Consider the following 20179-nt stretch of genomic DNA (forward strand, 5'->3'; position numbering starts at 1 on the left):
TCAGATTGGCCAAGTCTTCCCAAATTTATAAATTCGAACCAAGAGAAATCCAGCAGGTATTGTTGTTATTGTTGTTATTTATTATTGTTATTTTTTAGCAGCGTTCGCACATATATAATAAGATTTATAATTTTAGTCATACTATATATGAAATTAATTAAAATCGGTAAAACAGAAACGGGTACGCATGAGCCACATTCATTTCGTATGGCTATCTATCCGGTCAAAGCTCGTGATGAGTATTGGAGAGATGACTGGATCCTTTATTTTCTTTTCCTTTTCTTTCCTTTCCTTCTTTTTTTTTTTTTTTTTTTTTTTTGTTATTAATTCTAGGTATTTTAGTTTTACGTGTCAAGATTAGGACATATTTAACATTAGTGATTGTGTTATTAAACCCTGCATATACCTTGCCTAAAATTGTTAGTCAGCACCAAAAATGGCTGATATACAACCACATATCTGCATCCTCTCCATGAAATCAGATCCATTATAAATTATATAGGATCCAATACAAAGGATTAAAGTTAAAACATGTACGTATAATTGTTAACTGTAACAATAGCATTAACATAAACGACATCGACGAAAGGATAGAAGGCGTGATGTCGAAATTTGCAGATGATGTAAAGATTAGCAGTCGTTTTTAATGATTATTGCCAAGCAGCGCTCCTTCAAGATGACTTGAACAGATTTCAAGTTGGTCAGAGAAGTGGCAGCTATGTTTTAATGCTGCTAAATCAAGGTCTTATACTTGGGGAATAGCAACGCCCAAATAAATTATACACTTGGTGAGGTTGAATTAAAAACAGTGTGTGTGTGAGTGGTATGGGTGTTTATTGGCGCATTAGCTGCTATGGCTATAGTGCGCCTATTCGTAGGAATATTAAAAAATAATCCAGTTTAAATTAGTTTCAGTTGTGAAACCTATTTATAAAAGATGATACACTCCAATTTGTTTTAAAAAGCAGAAAAGCTCGTTAACATTTGCATCCTCTCCAGTGATATGATGTAAAGTCAATGGTTCTCGACGATTAGCCAGATTTTGAAGTATTGCAGCTCGATGTTGTTGATACTGTGGACAGTCAATCAGAATGTGTTTGACTGTTAGATATTCTAAGCAGTGTGGACACTGAGGAGGATCATCGCCCATTAGTAGATGGAGGTGAGTCAGATGGGTGTGTCCTATTCTCATTCGTGTGAGTACCACTTCTTCCCGCCGCACTGTCTGATTGCTGGAGTGCCAGAACTTTGGGTATTGTTTCAGCTGGAAAAGTTTGTTATTCGTTTGGTTATGCCATAATTCTGTCCACTGTGCATGGCATGCTGCTTCAATTAAGATATTATAATCGGGCGCTGGAATAGGGACAGAAGTTAGGTCTGAACTTGGACTTTTGGCAGATATATCAGCCACTTCATTCCCTTTTATGGCTGAATGTGCTGGAATCCAGCAAAACTTCACTAGTTTGACGATGATAAATCTGCAATAGCAAACTCCTGATTTTCATTACAATATGGTGATTCTTTTGAGATGTATTTTGCATTGCTTTAATTGAGCTGAGAGAGTCAGTATAAACTATATATTTTTCAGATGGATGTAGAGTCAAATTTTCTAGAGCTAACTGTATTGCATACAGTTCTGCTGAAAAGTTGCTATACTCAGGTGGAAGAGAAGCTGATATGATAGCAGAGGGAAACACTGCTGCTGCTCCAACAGTTGACAGAGATTTGGAACCATCCGTATATATCAGCAAGAAGTCGGCATAGGTTTGAATATGGCTAGCATGGAGTTGTTGCATAGTCACTGCCGGTAGGCAATTCTTTCCCCATTGAAGAAAATAGGTATCAGAGGTCAGTTGAGGAAAGGTGGTCCATGGTGGATGAGAGTAATTCTTTATCTGTTGCCTATTGTGGAGAGGAACATTCCAGTTCTGTGATATTTCAGGGAGCCGTAGGATTTTACTTGGTTTATTTCTATAGAGATTAACTAGTGGTTGATTAAAATGGTATGGCTGAATAGGATGCAAAAGGCAAGTCTGTATTTTGGCTGCATATTTAAGTAGTAACATTTTTCTACGAAGATGCAAAGGAGGCTCATTAGCTTCAATGTATAGACTCTGAGTTGGAGATGTCCTGTATGCACGCAATGCATTATGTTGAATAGAATCCAGCCAGCGTAGCACACTCCTTCGGGCAGAATCATAAACTGGAGCACCATAATCTAAACGGGATCTAATCAGTGCTCTATATAATAGCAGCAAAGTTGTACGATCTGCTCCCCAAGAGAGGGCAGATAAAGCTCTTAGCATGTTGATCTTTTTAAGACAGGCAGTACGTATTAATTTAACATGATCTAAGAAGTTGAGCTTACTGTCCAGGATTAGTCCCAAGAATTTCATATTGCTGGCAATCGGAATGGTAGAATTTGAAATCCGAAGTTCAGGATCTGCATGCAATTTGCGTTGACAGCAAAAGTGGATCGCAACTGTTTTCTGTTGGGAAAGACGATATCCATTGAGCTCAGCCAACTTTTGAACTTTATTGAGGGACATCTGCAATTGCCTTTCGACAGATCTCATGTTATGAGAATGGCAAGAAATAGCGAGATCGTCAGCGTAAAGGTAAGCCTCTACAGTATTTCGGAGTACTTTTGTAATGGAATCAATTTTAAGGGCAAACAAGGTTGCACTCAAAACTGATCCTTGTGGTACTTCTTCTTCCTGCGAGAATGTAGCAGAAAGGGAATTTTGATATCTCACCTGGAAAGATCGGCTCTTGAGGAAATTCCTAATAAATATGGGTAGGTTGCCTCGTAGACCAAGATTATATACTGAGAATGCCATACCGCCAGGTAGTATCAAATGCCTTCTCTATATCAATGGAGACCATGACAAGGTGTTCGTTTTTCACAAAGGCATTGCGAATTTCAGATTCCGCCTTGATCATCAGATCTAGGGATGACCTGTTTTTGCGAAAGCCATGTTGACAATTACTCAGTAGATGTTGAGTTTCAATGATCCAAGTGAGTCGACTATGGATAATTTTTTTCAAGAATTTTACCAAGGCAACTTGACAGAGATATTGGTCTGTAACTATTAGAACTGGAGGGATCTTTTCCAGGTTTCAAAAACGCCAAAACTGTAGCATGGTGCCAAGAGATTGGATAAATATTTTCCAGGAAGATCCGGTTAAAAAAGATTAGAAGCAGTTGTAAGGTTTTCTCATCGAGATGCTGCAGCATGACATAATATATGCCATCTGGCCCAGAGGCACTGTTTCGTGTTGTTCTGATGGCCTGTAAAAGTTCACAATATTGCAGAGGCTGATTATATGGAAGTGACAGTGAGGTTCGAAAGTTGATAGGTCTCTGTTCGTTGGCAGTCTTAATTTTCTGGAATTTTGGAGTGTAGTTTGATGCAGCCGATATTTGAGCAAACGTTTTGCCCAAGGCATTGGCTATATCTAGAGGAGCAGAGAGCACTTGCCCATTGCAGGAGAGAATTGGGGAAGGAACAGCTGGAAACTTCCCAGAAAGCTGCCTAATTTTTTTCCATATTAGTCTGGAGTCAGTGTTCCTATTGATAGTTGATGCGAACCTAGTCCAAGAATCTTTCTTGGCCTGCTTTGGAATGTAACGCGCCTTTGCCCTTAGTTTCTTGTAGCTAATTAGATTAGCTGTGGTTGGAGATCGACGGAATAAATTAAATGCTTCTATTTTTTTCCTTCTTTGCTTCTGTGCACTCTTCGTTCCACCAGTAGTTGAAATGCCGTCGGGACGGGGGATTTGATAACGGAGTTGAGTACTTAGTTGCAACTAAAAGGCAGGATGTAATATAATCAGTAACTTCATCTATGGGCTGTAGTTGAATAGTTTTTTGTCAAGAGTGATTGCTGACTGAAATTTGGCCCAATTGGCTTTAGAGAATTTCCATTTCCTGCAGGGCTGTTGTAATTGTGGTTGTGTAGTCAACAGATTACAAACAATTGGAAAATGATCACTGCCCATGGGATCACCCAGAGTGGACCATTGCATAGCTGAAAACAGTATCGGGGAGCAAATCGATAGGTCAATGGCAGAAGTCTGTCCATTGGGTAACTGTATATGGGTGTGCGAGCCACTGTTAAGAAGAGTGAGGTTTTCTTTTTCCAGTAAAGTTTCAATCAGTCGGCCGCGTCTGTCTAATTTAGATGAACCCCATAAAGGGTGGTGGCCATTGAAATCCCCTAGCAGGCAGATAGGGGAGGGTATCTGTAATAAAAGTTCTTTAAGATCATTATAAGAGTAAGTATGATTTGGTGAGAGATAAACTGACACTAGAGTTAATGCAGTCTGTGGAATCAGACGCACAGCAACAGCTTCGATTTGGGTTTGGAGAGTGATTTGCCTAGATGGAATCCTTGTACTAATTAAAATAGCTACACCACCACGAGCAGAATCAGATGTATTCCGATCTCGTCTATAGACCGAGTAGTTTTTTATGGAAATCGAAATTTGAGTAGTTAAATAGGTTTCTTGTAGGCAGAAACCAACTGGAGAGTAGCGATTAATTAAGTAACGGATGTCGTCAATGTTTCCACGAAAGCCTCTGCAATTCCATTGCAAGATGTTAGGCATTACTTGAATTTAGAAGAAGTTGTACCTGACGTGGCTGTCTTATGGCGTTCTGGCTTTGGTTTGTCTCTTTTTGGAAAGGAAGGGCGACCAGTGTCCATCTCTTCTTCTGCAAATATTTCCAGAATTGGATCTTCCTGTTTGGATGGGTACTCTGCCTCCATCGATGTGTCCCGAATAATCTTTTTTGAAGTCGAACTATCATTATTTGTAGTAGTGGCATTCACTGGCGGAGATTGAGATTTTGCTGGTATTGTGAGAGGCGTATTATTTGCTTGGTCTGAGTGCTTAACGGGACTGGACTGTTGCTGAGAGAGGACAGCCCGAGCCCAGTCAGAGATGGAAGTGTTTGAAGGAACGGTAACATCGGTTTGTGTGGCAATGGTTTGATATTTTTTTGCAATATTGGCATAGGTACGGTTAGGCATACTGGGTGAAATTAATTTTCTTGCCTCTTGGTAACTAACTCTGTTTTCAACTTTATATTTTACAATTTTTTTCTCTGTTTTCCACCTCTCACACGTCTTAGAGTAGGCAGGATGGTTCCCTTTGCAGTTGGGACATATCATTTCTTTCGTCAAACAATCACTTTGAATGTGATCGGAGGATCCACAGTTGGGACAAACTGGGTCGCTTCTGCATGTCGTTTGAGAGTGGCCATACTTTTGGCATTTATAACATCTCAACGGATTTGGTATGAAAGGACGAGTGCGGCAAAGTAGATATCCAGCTTTTACTGATGAGGGCAGGTTTGGACTGTTGAAGGTAAGAATGATATTTCTGGTAGGTGTGAGAATATTGTCTTTTTTTATCATTATTCTTTTTACAGCTATTACATTTTGTTCCTGAAGCTCTTCTTTAATTTCTTCCTCCGTCACATTCATCAGGTCCCAACTAGATATTACACCCTTTGATGTATTTAGGGTTGCATGTGGAGTTACCTTCACTGGAATACCAGCGAAAGTTGTCTTTTTTAGTAATTTCTCAGAGTGCCTGTTATTTAGAGTTTCAATAAGTAAGTCCCCTGATTGCAGTCTCTTAACCGTCTTGGGAGACCCTGCAATACTTTCCAGATGTTTTTGAATTAAAAAGGGGGATAGCTTACTGAGAGGCTGTTCAGATAGTGAGTGGATTATTAGGAATGCAGGTAAGTCTGTCGCCGAGGGATTGGTTTTCAACCTCTTTGCTTGCGACGAATCATGGTCATGGTCATTTTCTGTGTTTGGCCGACAGCTTGACGGCTCTAAAGTTGGAAACATATTTTGTTCCATGTTGGCTCCTCTTAGCCCCTGGCAGATGGACTTTTCTGCCAAGGTTACCGGCCCCGCCACGGGGAGGCAGGAGCAGTGCCTGGTGTGACCAAGCGAAAAGTAGTAAGTGGTTAGTAGTAATCTAGAAGAAAAAAAGAAAGGTGCTTTTCCTTTCTTGCTCTGTACAAGTGTTTTTGTTACAAGAGCTGTTTTTAAATGAATAAATTTATTAACGTCAAGAACGTAAAATAACTGTAAATCACTTTTGGGAAATCGCAGTAATAGCACAGAGAAATCGCTCAGTCACATTCGCTTGGCACCCGGGGCCATTAAAAACAGTGTAGGAAGAAAGGGAACTAGGCTTTACAATACGGCAGATAGGAAAGCCCATGGTATCCTATCGATGATTTATCGAACGCTATCCTGTAGAGATAGGGAGATCATAATCCCACTGTATAAAGGTATAAGGCAATTGTAAGACCACACTTGGAACACTGTAGTCAAGTATGGAGACTCATAAGACATTGAGCTTCTTGAAAGAGTCCAACGACGGGCAACTCGAATGGTGAGATCGGCAGGAAGACCGTATGAGGAAAGACTTCGATTATGTAGGCTACAGAGCTTGGTAACCAGGCACCTCAGAGGTGACCAGATTGAGGTTTATAAGGCTCTGAGAGAGATTAGTAAAATGAACGAAAGTGGAATCTCACTGTTATAAAGAATTCCGCAACTAGGGACCATAAATTCAAATTACAGGGGTTGAGGTTTAGCTTAGATTGTACGAAGTTTTCTTTTAGCCAGCGAGTCATTGATTGTTGGAACAAGTTGCTCTCGCAGGTAGTTGAAGCTGACAGTTTGAATAAATTCAAAGGTCAACTGGAAAGTTATCTGTGAGGGGAAGCATATAATTTGTATTTTCTTATATACATGTTTTTTTTTTTTTTTTTTTTTTTTTGCCAGTGCAGCAAAAGCCTGTGGCTTCCTTGCACTATATGACATTTACTATTACTAACGGCACATATCAATAGCACATTCCTAGCAATCCATAATAAATAGAATTATTTCGTTATAATAATAAAAATATATAATAAAGTATACATATTCGTCAATTGTCTTCACCATGTCTGTTCGTCTGTCCCACATATAACAACCTGACTCCAAACAGATGAATTTTCATGAAATTTTATATTTGCGCCTTTTAAAAGAACTGAATTGCAAATTTGATTACAATAGGACCAACAGAACCAGGCAATTATTATTTTTTCTCCAATACAATTTGTATGGAAAAAATAAATTCCATACATTAAATGTAGTTTTAATGCAGCATTGCTATGTAGGACTCTACAGCAATTTCTTCAACTCTAATTTTTGTTTCATTAGTAAACAAACTATCACCCCGCGCGCCTGCCACCATTGCTTAGTGATAACTCTCTTTCTAAAATTGGATGACATGATCATCCTTTAGAAAGGCTTTCACAGCAAGCAAATGTGTCTTGCCATATCTGCCTGAGGGCAGATATGGCGAAGTGATTTTCTGGAGTTGGCTAGCGTTTTATTTCACATTCACCCACATTTCCACTGCGAGCTTCACTCTTAAACAAAACAGCGATTGTGGCCCAATTGCTATTTTGTGTAAGATAAGTCAATAAATTCAGGAATTTCAGTTTTTCCACGGTCGTTCCGTCTCAATTTTAACAGCTTCCCGAGCCGAGTGATTAGGAGCGACAGTGTGGCACACGCTCTTTGAGTGAACCATGGTTCAAGATCACTTGATTGCCAAATATGGTTAACGGCAGTAGTCATGATTTATTGTAAAAAACACTCTGACCTAGTGGTCATAACGTCTACAGATTTTTATTTTATAATAAAAGTATTTTTGAGCCTGAAACGTAAAAAAATAAGTTGAAACGTTTGCTATTAATTTTCTCGGCACTATTATGTATTTCTTAGGCTTGACGTTGACAAGGCAGCTTCGGGTAGGAACAATCACTTTGCAGTTACAATGCGACAGTTCATGCCTAAGGTTGTTCAAAGCTGTCTTGTCCTGTCCAATATTGACTAACAGGTGCGAGTTCAGTTTCTGTATTTAGTAGTCACGCGAACTTGACAAGATCGATTCTCATCGAGAAAAATGCGCAATTTGTACATCACCTTACCGGAGGGAATTTCCATTTCTTGCAGTACAGCAGGCCCCCGTTATAACCCGTATCTGACTATAACGCTGTTCTTATATTACAACCATATCTGACTATAACGCTGTCACAGATCACTATAACGCTCTTTTACAGATTGCATTTTTGGCATATTTAACGAAATCATTTCATTTGATGGAGTCGATAGCTTGAAAATGAATAGCAAAACAGCATTAAAACGGTTCCCACGCCGACTTGAAAAATTTTCTCACGCTCAGTGAAATGTTCTCGCACGCTAATTTAATTGCAGTACAGTAACTTCTTACATAGTTCCGAGATCAACATTTAAAAAAAAATGATTAAGTATATTGCCTGTAATATTTGCGTTATATGCATTTATCCGAGTCTAGTCATCACTCAGTACAGTATTAGACATCGTGCATAACGGTCAGTTCACTTGACCATTGTATCGTAACCAACGCAGTTACATTTTCGAAGAGTTAATAATGGCCGATAGGAATGAAAAAGCAACAACGTCTGGGCGCAGTACGAAGACTATAAATGTAAGAAAAAGACTGAATTTGAAAATTAAATTAGACGTTTTGAAGCGAATCGATTCCGGTCAACGACAAGCGGATGTATGCCTTAATTTAGGACTTGTAAGTTTAACTGTAAGAACAATTATAAAAAAATAAAGAATTAATTTTAGCAGCGGGAAAGATAGCTGTTCCACTGCAAGAAACTAGGGCTAGGCCGGCTATTAGGATTGAAATGGAAAGATTTTTAACTAATTTTATTGAAGATAATATCCAATGCAGAATTCGGTTAAGTTAAATATTATAGAGAGAGAGAGAGAGAGAGAGAGAGAAAGACAGAGATTAGCCAATATGATTATCTGAAGAAAACTCACCTAAAAAAAAAAAAAAAAAAAAAAACGTGGAACCATTTAAAACTGGTAAAGGCTGGTTGAATAGATTTAAAATTCAGGGAGAAGCCGCAAGTGCTGATGAAGGAGCCGAAACTTTCAAAATTATTGTTTTTTTTTGTTTGTTATTTGGTTTTTAGGAGAATTAGCAACTAAGGCCATATTGATCCGGGATATGCGGTGGTCATTCGCTGACCTTTCCGCATCCTCCGTATTTGGTGGTGACGGGCTCGAACCCTGGTTAAAATTATTGAAGAAGAGTATTATGTGTTATACTTCTCAACAAGTTTTTAATCTAGATGAAGCAGAACTTTTGTGGAAACTAATGCCTAAAAGAAGTTTCATATTGAAAGAATAAAAAAACATGCCAGGTTTCAAAGCGGGGAAGGATCAGTTGACTTGATTGTTGGATGGTAACGCTGCGGGGGATTTAAAATTAATACCCCTTTTAGTTTATTTAGAAGAGGGCCAAAGTTCAACCCAAAATCGACACATTTTTCATGATTTTAATTGGAATTTTGAGAATTATACATAAGAGTGCTGTATATCCAAGGAATTTGGTTACTCCTAAATTTAAGAGGAACTATATGCAATCAACTGGTACCTTAGCAGACCTCCCCGCAAAGCTCACATAAAAAGTACACTGGATAAAAAAAAAGAAAAAAAAAAAAGTATAAGTCATCTATTAATAAAAATTTTCGGAACATATCATCAGCCCCTGATTCCTCTTCAGTGATATTATATCCATCACACTGCTTCCTTAATGATTTAAACTCATATTCTTTGTTCGGTATCTCCTTCAGGAACCATATTTTCCACCAATATATTTACTACTCATCACTGGACTACTTTACTCTGAGCTCTCTCTCTCTCTCTATACGTTAAAATAACATATAGCTGGTATCGAACTAACCTTACTTTGATATGTAAGGTTTCCCACAAAACCGCATTAGTGCGTAGTGCGGTTTTGTGGGAAATCAAGGGACCGCATTACACATGTCAGGATACCGAAATGATATCCATGAATCTCTTCATAAAATAAACTTCTGCGTGCACTCAAGAAAAGTTTGGAACATAAACTTGATTTCTTAAACAAACAGAATTAGGGAATATGCCAGTTCTTTAAACATCTTCAATGTAGCCAGCGGCAACATCCGCCTGTATTCTGTCATTTCTTTTCATTTTAATTATTTTTTTAAAATTATTATTATTTTATTTAATATCTCCCCCCCCCCCTTCCTGGTAAGCTATTTAGCATTTTTAAATGAACACGTATGTCAAATTATATATTTTAAAGAGTTCTGTTAAACATATACTATTGTTGGTTTCATTATTATGTATCGTTTCAAATTAAAATATGTAAAAAAAATAAAAAATGGCCCTAACCATAATTGAATTTCTCACACAAAAATGAATTATACAAAGATATGAATCCACAAAACCTATTTCTATCAGTACACAACTACATACTTCCGATTTCGACCCTGGAGGCAGACACGAGCCGTAGACTGACCGACGCTCACCTCATTACCCCCTCCCTTGGAGGGAGAGGCACGCGGAGCACACGGCCAAAATATACTGTGTGACCGCTGCCCTGGTGGTAATTAATTCCGCGAGCTGGCCATTGAAGGCGGTGTGTTAAGGGTGTCGTTGACATGAATAAGCCGGTGGGCTGGCCGGACCGTGATGCCGAGGTCTTCGGTGCCTCTTCGTCAAGTCTCAGGAAACCGTCACCCATCATTATCTCCAGCCTAGGGGTGAGCAGTGGTGTAATACCCTAAACCAACAAACCAATTTCAACGGTGGGCCAAGCAGTTATTATTATACCTCCTTTGACCCCACCCCTTGCATAGTGGAGGTAACGAACAGGCTGATGGGAAAACTGTTAGCACTGAGCCGCCCAGGTATGATATAGAGACTGGGGCTTGTTTCTTGTAGGTGGTCTGTGCTCTCAAGTTTAATGAGTGATGAATTAGATGACTCCGCCAGTCATTAACGCTATATATATCGACGTGTTTGGGGACTTCTGTGGCCACGCTTTGTCACAGAGGCGACGACCTTTAAAGGAATGATGATGATAACAAAAGATAACAGTGTCTCGTTACAGGGCCGATTTCGTGACGGTGTAACTGATTACCCCATCACGGGATAACGAAAAGAACTCGCAGTGGGTTCTGCACTTTTAACAACTCTTGTCATCGTGTTACTATGATAGGAAAAATCAAATCCAAAGAACTCCAGTTCAGAACATTGAGAAACATTAATGATTTATTGGTACCTTAGTTAACTGGAGAAGCTTGAAATTCACAAAAGATAATATAAAGAGCAGCACTTCTGTCCATTTATTATTAAAGAGCTCCAAGAAAATGGAAGGTTGTGCAGAAAAATCAACAACTGTCTCCATCTTAACAAATGTTACGGAGCTTTTTCAATCTCTTCAAGATGGTGACGTCTAATTACAAACAAAGAACAGCATTCTTCTTGAATGGAATGAATCTTTTTTTTTTTTTTTTTTTGCCCGACAGTGAAATTTTTATTTATTCATATAAAGAAATTTACGGATAAAACAATGGTTATGAGTGATCCATGCCATCTTGGAAGAAATGTTTTTCTATTTTGCAATTGCCCACTCCTGCTGTTTTTATCCAGTCTACAATCAACCAATTTTGGTAGCATTCAATACTAAGTAAGAACAGGATTTCAGAGTACTAGTTGTACTGATATATACGTACATAACATATTTACTGCAAATAAATGTGATACTACTGTAAAACGTAGGAGATAGCAGGCACTTTAAAAAAGGCACTTTAAAAATGCCTGCTATCTCAAAGTCGTAAGACATTTTTAAAATAATGATAAAAAAAAGCCGTAGTGGGACATGGGTATCACACAGTAAGTAACACACGAGGCAATTTTATATGAATACATGATAAGTTTAACTTAATTTTTGGAATAGAAAAAAAGAAATAAAAATCGTTAAATTTTTCCCCCCTTCTGCAGGTAGTTAGGCATTGGATTTTACTGGCGCATTAGCGACAGTGGCGCTATTGTGCGCAAGACAAAGGTAAAAATAGATTCGGATATCCCCTTCAGTGATCCCTAAAGAGCTCGAGACCATTCTGTGGCACAATCGATAAGAACACACCAACTCTCAAAAGCATAGGCTTTTGTTATCTTTTGAAGGTTGTTTTACTTTGTTATCAACACCTAAGGTATTGTTCAAGCATTTATGGATTGAGTAGTAATGGAGGCATGTGATGCAAGAAAACAAGCACATGAGCTTATGTAAGCTCATGTGCTTGTAGCTCATCAGCCAAGAAAAAAAAAACAATTTCATACATCTATTCCCTCTAAAAGTTTGTCCAACTCCTCCTTGAATTTATTTAAGCTATCAACAACGAAATTTATTTAAGCTACCGCAATAAATTCTGCCTTGAATTTATTTAAGCTATGACAGATGGAAATTTCTGCTGGCTAAAGGCAAATTTCTGTACATATATTCCACAACTGTCATTCCTCAATTTGAATTTATGTTCCCTCAGGTTCATAATGTGAGCAAGCGGAAAAATCCCATCAGAATTCAGCGTACTCAACCCATTCAAAACCTTATACACCTCAATCAGATCACCACGCAGGTGCCTAGTTTCCAACTGCTGCAATTTTCAGAACTTGAGCCTTTCTTGGAGAGAGGACACCATCGTTCCCCTCACCAATCTTGTTGCCCTTCTCTGCTCAAGCAACGCTACATCCTTCCTAAAATGAGGCCTGCAGACCTGTACACAGTACTCAAGACGTGGCCTGACCATTGCCTTATACAAAGGGATAATCACCTCCTTTTCAATACTAGCAAAATTCCTGAATATCATTGACAATACCCAATGGCCTGCTCTGGCAGTCTGTCTGCATTGCTTCATATCTGACTGCACAATTACTCCAGTAGATTCGATAGATTTCAGCTGGATATGACACCTTTAAATGTATTTAGGGTTGCATGAGGAGAAACTGGCATCCAGCAAAGTTTGTAATTTTAGCAGTTTCTCCGAATGTCCGTGGTTTATTGTTTCCACTAGTACGTCCCTTGATTGTGGTCTCTTGACTCTCTTAGGAGATCCTGCAAGGCTTTCCAGGTGTTTCCGGAAAAGGAAGGGAGACAGTTCACTGTGAGGTTGATCTGCAAGTGAGTGATTAGAAATGCAGGAAAATCTGCCACTGAGGAATTGATTTTAAATTATTGGGCTGCAACGTGTCATGTTCAGTATCTATTTCTGGCCAAGAACTTGTCGGCTCTAGAGGTGGAAGTTGCATCTGGTCTATTTTTTTCCCTCCTAAATCCACCCTTCATAAAAATGCTCAGAACCTCAGCAAGCAATAGGAAACAGCGAATTCAGGAAAAGAAAATAAACAAGATACAACTCCCTTCCAATCCACCTGAACCAGTCTGCCCACCAACCCTGATGTCCAGAGTATGGGAGCAAAGGTCACCCCCAAGCTTCCACTGCACAAGAATCCCAGATCCAGGATAAAAAATTGGTACTGCCCTATTGGCTAATGGAGTTAATCACTCACCTATAAATTAACTGCTGGCAGAGCCTCTTGCCTGTATGCACATACTTTAATGTATGGTAATGTAGGCAAACAGCCTAATAAACTATGTTATTAATTACACGTGGTATAAAAGTGGTACTAATATAATAATAACCTTCATGTAACTGTTATTATACTACTTCCGTCCCTCCCTCCCTCTCTTTTTTCAAAACTGAACACACATTATCCTAATTGGTTATGGTTATAGCCTAAATAAATGCAAAGCATGACTAAAATGAAAATTCCAGTTGAGTAACATTATGTATTGTGCATACATTATCATCCATTTACACATTAGGAAAGATAACTGAAAAAACTATAAAAATGGGTCAGTAAAGAAGTTTCCTATAAAAGGGGTAAAACTTGTTTTTAAATCATATTTTCCCCTCCTTTCAGTTCACTGTTTTCACTCCTTCAAATTCTCATTCAAGAAGTTTCATTAAGATAAAACTTGATATCCAACAAACTGGCACCTTTAGCAGTTGCCAGCATCACCTACCCTTATAATTAACACTGAATTCTAGAATGCATTACATCTCTCTCTCTCTGCTGACTTTGACACAATGAAGTATTTTTATATTATAAATTAAAGGTATTCATTATAAAAACTATTTTTGTGACTTTTTCCTTTACTTTTAAAGGTGAATTTGTGATGAGAATAACTGTTTCTCTCCCTTCTTATACTCATAATATTTTTTGATAATGGTTTACAAAAATAAATTTCAAAATCAATTTCACAGAATATTCATGTTTAGTGCAGTGTTTTTAGTTTGCTTTCTCTTTATTGACCTTGACTGCACATCAAATTAGTTGGAAGGCAAGATGAGAGAAGGTGAGAGAAGAAAATGAATGTTATTATACTTTTTTACTTTATTCTAAAAGTTGATTTTTGATGTACATTTGTACCATAACAATATGCAATCAATGCTCTTTATAGTGAACCTCAGGGGATTGAGAAAAATGGTCTTATATCAAAAGGACATTATATCAATAATTCATAAAAATCAACAAATGAACAAAGAAAATTTCCAACATTTAATGCAATTCTACTATTAAAATATAGTATAATGTAATTCAGAATATGTACGACATTATTAAACATGGAAATGAAGATTGCACAGTAATAACTATAGTATATGTATAGTAATCTACGTATATGTGTACATACTTATGTATATAATATTGGTGTAAATACACCATAGAAAACTCTTAAACAAAAAACTGTTAGTAGTTTGAAGCGCATCATTTTATCTGTATCTCATAGTGCTCTTCCTTTACGAGTTGCCACGTATTGCATTACCTCGAATAAGTAACGCTTCACTAAAAGAGAAGACTATTGTTACTTATTCTCAGTGGGCACCACCACCATTTCAAGGCTTGTTTGTATGTGTGGGATAATAACTCTACTATCCACTTGCCCCTATTAGACTTAGAAAAGCAAAAAGTAGAGGGAAAGTTATAGTAGGAGTGAAAGAAGAAAAGAAATGGTGTAGAAGAATGAAAGGGACAGTAACTCCTTGAACTCATACCACTCAAAAACTCATAAATTCCTCGAATAGGCAATGCTTCCCCAGTAGAGAAGACTTGTTGTTACCCATTCTCGGAAACTCCGTGAATATCAGGCTCCCCCTGGTGACCGTTTCAAGGCTTGTTGGCCTTTTATCGGTGGGTGGGCAGGTACCCTCGTATTGCAGACATGACAATCCAGTTGTGAAGGTGCAGCAAAAGCCTCAGGCTTTTGCTGCACCAGCCAAAAAAAAAAAAAAAAAAATTCTGAGTTACCTCTGACCCCCCCCCCCCTCTCTCAGAAGGGAATCACCAAGAAAGAGAAGGATGATAACATCCAGCTTAGGACCCTGGGTGTGCCAAGCCCATACTCACCAGATGTGAGTCCCTGGGGGTTGCTAGAAGGTGTACGTGATAATATTTAAGTAAAATTAAATGCAACATTTAATGTAGAAAAATGAAAGGGACAGTAACTCCTTCAACTCACACCATTCAAGAACTCATAAATTCCTCAAACAGACAACGCTTGTCTCTATTAGACTTGTCCCTATATGGCATCATATCTTTAAGAGTATAATAATCTATATAATATTGGTGTAAACACACCATAGAAAACTCTTAAACAAAACACGTTAGCAGTTTGCATTACTTATTCGTTAGTGAAGCGTTACTTATTCAAGGTAGTACAATACATGGCAACTCGTGAAGGAAGAGCACAATATGAGATACAGATAAAATGATGCCCTTCTAACTACTAACATAGGTTTTTGTTTAAGAGTTTTCTATGGTGTGTTTACACCAATATTATACAGATTATTATACTCTTAAAGATATGATGCCTTGTTGCATTTAATTTTACTTAAATATTATCATGTACACCTTCTGGTATCTCTCATATTGTGGGAGTACCTTCACAACTGGATTGTCATGCCTGCAATACCAGGGTACCTGCCCACCCACAAATAAAAGGCCAACAAGCCTTGAAACGGTCACCAGGGGAAGCCTGATATTCACAGAGTTTCCGAGAATAGGTAATAACAGTCTTCTCTACTGGTGACCGTTTCAAGGCTTGTTGGCCTTTTACCGGTGGGTGGGCAGGTACCCTGGTATTGCAGACATGACAATCTACCACTACATTTCTCACCTTTAAAAGTTTTATCTGGTAGAAACTTAAAAAAATAAATAAAATAAAAAATCTAGTTTCATCAGTGTTGAAGATGTCATTCTGGTCATTGGCCAAAACATTTTTAAATGATTCTCCTTCCATTCCTTCATAGCTTCAGAGCTAAAAGTTGCACTTTCGTCACAACTTTTTTAAAAGACAGCTCATGACAAGCCTAAACTTCTGGAACCATCCACTACAGCCTACTTTTTAAAAGATTTCCCTCTACTTGAAATTTTTTGAAATTTCAAGTATTTAAGTATCAATTATTTGAAAGTACCATTTCAAGATCCAGATACTTTGCCTTTCATGCTCTGATCCTATGTGGTGCAGCAGATTTCTTCAAGATTTTAATTTTTTCGATCGTTTAGAATAGTGAACAGTGTATTCTTAGGAATACTAAACTGTTTGGCAATATCAGTCTTAGAACATACACTATTATCAACAGTTCATAAAGTCTTAATCTTGTCTGCAATTGGCAAAGCTACTAACTTTGCAGAAGCCACACCAATAAACCAACAGTCATTATAAACTGTACAATGAAAGGAACTTCTATTTGAAGTAATTTTTCATTAGGTCAATGAGCATGAGAAATTGTCAATGACCATTGAAAAATCATTGTTGCTGATTTCCCACAGTCAGCACACAAGCCTGTCATTAGCTTCAATGCTGCTCTTTCATTTTGAAATGTGAACATTATGATAAAAAAAAATGGAAAACAAGGTAGAGTTGTGAAAATTTTTGACACATTAAGAAAAGTTGTCTTCAAGTTTGTTATGGTGAATGTAAAATAGCATTAGGTTTATGGCCAGGACCCACCGCATGATTGTTATAACGTGCTGGGATATTAAAAAGAGGATTCACTATAAAGAACTTTGACTGTATTTAATAAAAGTTATTTGAAACAGCCATTTAGACTCAGTAATAAAACATTTGATACTTTGCAGTAAAATTTAAAAACAACAAAAATGCTTACCTCTTGATCAATTTTTTTGTATTCAGGTTCATCTTCATCAACTTCAAAGAACATTTCAGCTTGTGTTATTGAAATCATTCCTGGTACTACCACTCCAGCAGCAATCAGTCGACATTTGGTGCTGAAACTGACAGGACCTGAAAATATAAAAATTAACTATTATGTATAATAGTAACACTGTTCCATTCTATTATTCTAAGCCTATGGGAGAAGAAGAAAAGAGGGGGAAAAAATGGTTACTAATGAGTTGCTATATATTTAGCTTTTTTTTTTTTAATATAGTGTTGCTTATCAAGCAGCACCAGGAGTCGCCTAACTTCACTTTGTATACTCAGTGTCACAGTATAAACTCTGTAAAGGCCACATATGGTGTAAGTTTGGGTTGGTCTGTTGTTCCTCTAGTGATTTAGCCATGGGGACCCACTTTGCCCATCCACCTTGTGGCGGCAGACCAGATGTAATAGGGAGTATATAAAGTCTCTGACAGGAGCAAACCCTGACTGTACCTGATAATAATGAAATAAAGAATTACCATTTGTAAGAATATTATAATAAAAATATATTAATAATATTATAATAAAAATAATTCAACCTATCTGAAATAATAAAATTGTAATAAAATTTCAGATGGGTTGAATTATTTTTATTTCGTTATCTTTAATAAAATACCACTGGTATTTCATTATTTTATTATTTCTTTAAATTTCTACCTTTAAAATTCTACAACTTTTATTTCTTTGTTTCTTTATCATAATCAAGTTTTTCCTAATGCAGACTATTCTTAATACCAGGATCCCTTACTAAAGGGTCAGGCAGTAATGCTCCCAGTATACCCAAAGTACCTTTATTAGAAGCTATTTTCATTCTAACTCTAAATTTTATACTTCAAAATCTATTAGAGTAATTCGAGGGAAACTGAGGTGCTATTGCCTTCCTTACTCTTACTTCCTTTCCCCTTATATCAGCTTAAGCTTTATTTTTCCTAGGCATGTATCAAATACATCACAACTCGCATGAAATTTATAGTTGGTTCTCATTTTCAGTATTATTTGTTTCAAAGCTATCTGTTGGGCTAGCAGTTATTTTGCCAGTTTGCTGCTAAGTTTTAACATTTGGATAATTTTAAATCATTTGGACTTAGCTAAACTAGCAGAAAACAAATAGAAACAGATAGTGTTCGCCACAATTTATTAACAACTTATACAAAATCAAATGAGTAAAAGAGTGTTTTTTTTTTCTTCCTCTCATTTAACTTGTAGTTAGGTTGCACAGGTGAATTAGCATCTCTGAACTATAACACAGCCAATTCTAAAGCAACTTTACAGCTGCTAGAAAAAATGTGTTGCTTTCTAAGAAAGCACTTCTGGGCACTTGCTTAGGCAGTAACAAGTGAGGAATACTTGTCATAACCCAGCTTTGCTCCTTTCAGCCGTAGAGAATAACTTTCCTCAAGGTTTCCAAGCCCTGCTGCACAGAGGCAAGAGCACTGCCATTAGGCTGACAAAGCAGTTTAAAAGTTATGTGTTATTATAAAGAGGAAAAAAGAATGGTAATTTTTGCTTTTGGAACTTTCTTACAGTTCACAATTCAACTACTTTTAATAAATGGAAGAAGACACTTTGAGACTAAAGAAGAACTATATCTGTAGTTCTGGAAACTTGTTTCAAATAGTGCAAAGAGTTCCTTGGCCATATGAATGTTTAGTACCCAAGGCATCACTGCACATCACAAAGACAATTTTACGCTTCTTTGATTTTAACTATTTGAGAAGTTTCCAAGGTAGCAACAGCAATTCCTAACCAGTAAAAATACCAAATTTTTATTGAATATCTTCACCCCATATATTGAAATATGTTTTAAATGTAGTTACTTACCTGAATACAATGGCACTGCCCTACTTGGATCATGCTAAAAGAAATTCCACGATTTATTTCTCTGTACAGCAGACTGAAAACCCTCAGTTTCTGGGATAAAAAAAAAAGTAATTCTACACTTGTCTGCGACCAACCAATTTGGTAAGGATGTAAAAAAAAAAAAAAAAAAAAAAATTTTTTTCTTTCTTTACGGGATTTGAATACAAGCCTTTACAAGAAAATGTGGAAGAATGATGTTCATAGCCGTTGTGCTAGAAGTAAGGGTATATGCTATGCTTTAATACGAATCCTTTCATTGTGATAAGTACTGATAGAAAATTTTGTTATTGCCTTTAGGATGAAAATGTTAGGACAGACAAAGAAAAACATAATTAAATTGTATACGAACTGAAAAATTAAATACTAAAAATATGTACATTCAATATCTTATGAAGTGATGTACAAGTTAGTGCTATTGCATCATTTTAATACACAGCAACCTACTGAAGTAGTACATAATTGACATCATTTAAGTATATCTCATATTGTGAATACCATCGCAACGAGTTGCCATGATATTGCACTACCTCGAATAAGTAACGCTTCACTAATGGAGAAGACCATTGTTACTTATTCTCAGCAGATACCACCACCCAGACGGCACTGTTTCTAAGCTTGTTGGCTTTTCCTCGGTGGTTGGACAGGTACCCTGGTACTGAAATGATGACAACCCAGTTGTGCAGTATAACTTTACAATATGAGAGATGCCTGATGGTGTGCAACTGGTTATCAGACTGAAAACATTTTAAGGTTAAAGCCACATGTTGTGAGCAAGTTTACTGATGTATAAGTCAGTGCTATAGCATCATTTTAATATGCAGCAACCTACTAAAGTAGTATATAATTGGCATCATTTAAGTATATCTTTAAGGCTTTAACCCTAAAATGTTTTGAGTCTGATAACCAGTTGCACAACACGAGGCATCTCATGTTGTGCAACTGTACCTGCCAAGGGTATCAAGGGCCTGCCCAACCACTCAGGAGAAGCCAACAAGCTTCAAAACGGTGCTATCTGGGTGGTTGTATCTGCCCAGAATAAGTAACAATAGTCTTCTCCATTGGCAAAGCATTACTTATTTGAGGTAGTGCAATATCATGGCAACTCGTTGTGAAGGTATTCAC

The 20179-nt window shown here is 37.4% G+C and overlaps 1 protein-coding gene across 1 annotated transcript in view; it reads right to left on the reverse strand.

Annotated features, from left to right (window-relative positions):
- Nucleotides 1–20179, reverse strand: part of rg (A kinase anchor protein rugose) — a 1582765-nt gene that overhangs the window by 594437 nt on the left and 968149 nt on the right. The window contains exon 39 of the mRNA XM_090384432.1: nt 17145–17281. Within this exon, the coding sequence (XP_090240558.1) occupies nt 17145–17281 (137 nt within the window). The remainder of the gene's footprint in view (nt 1–17144; nt 17282–20179) is intronic.

The sequence above is a fragment of the Mastigoproctus giganteus genome, chromosome 11 (genome assembly GCF_048544385.1).
Source record: "Mastigoproctus giganteus isolate SK-2022 chromosome 11, ASM4854438v1, whole genome shotgun sequence".
Classification (NCBI taxonomy): domain Eukaryota; kingdom Metazoa; phylum Arthropoda; class Arachnida; order Uropygi; family Thelyphonidae; genus Mastigoproctus; species Mastigoproctus giganteus.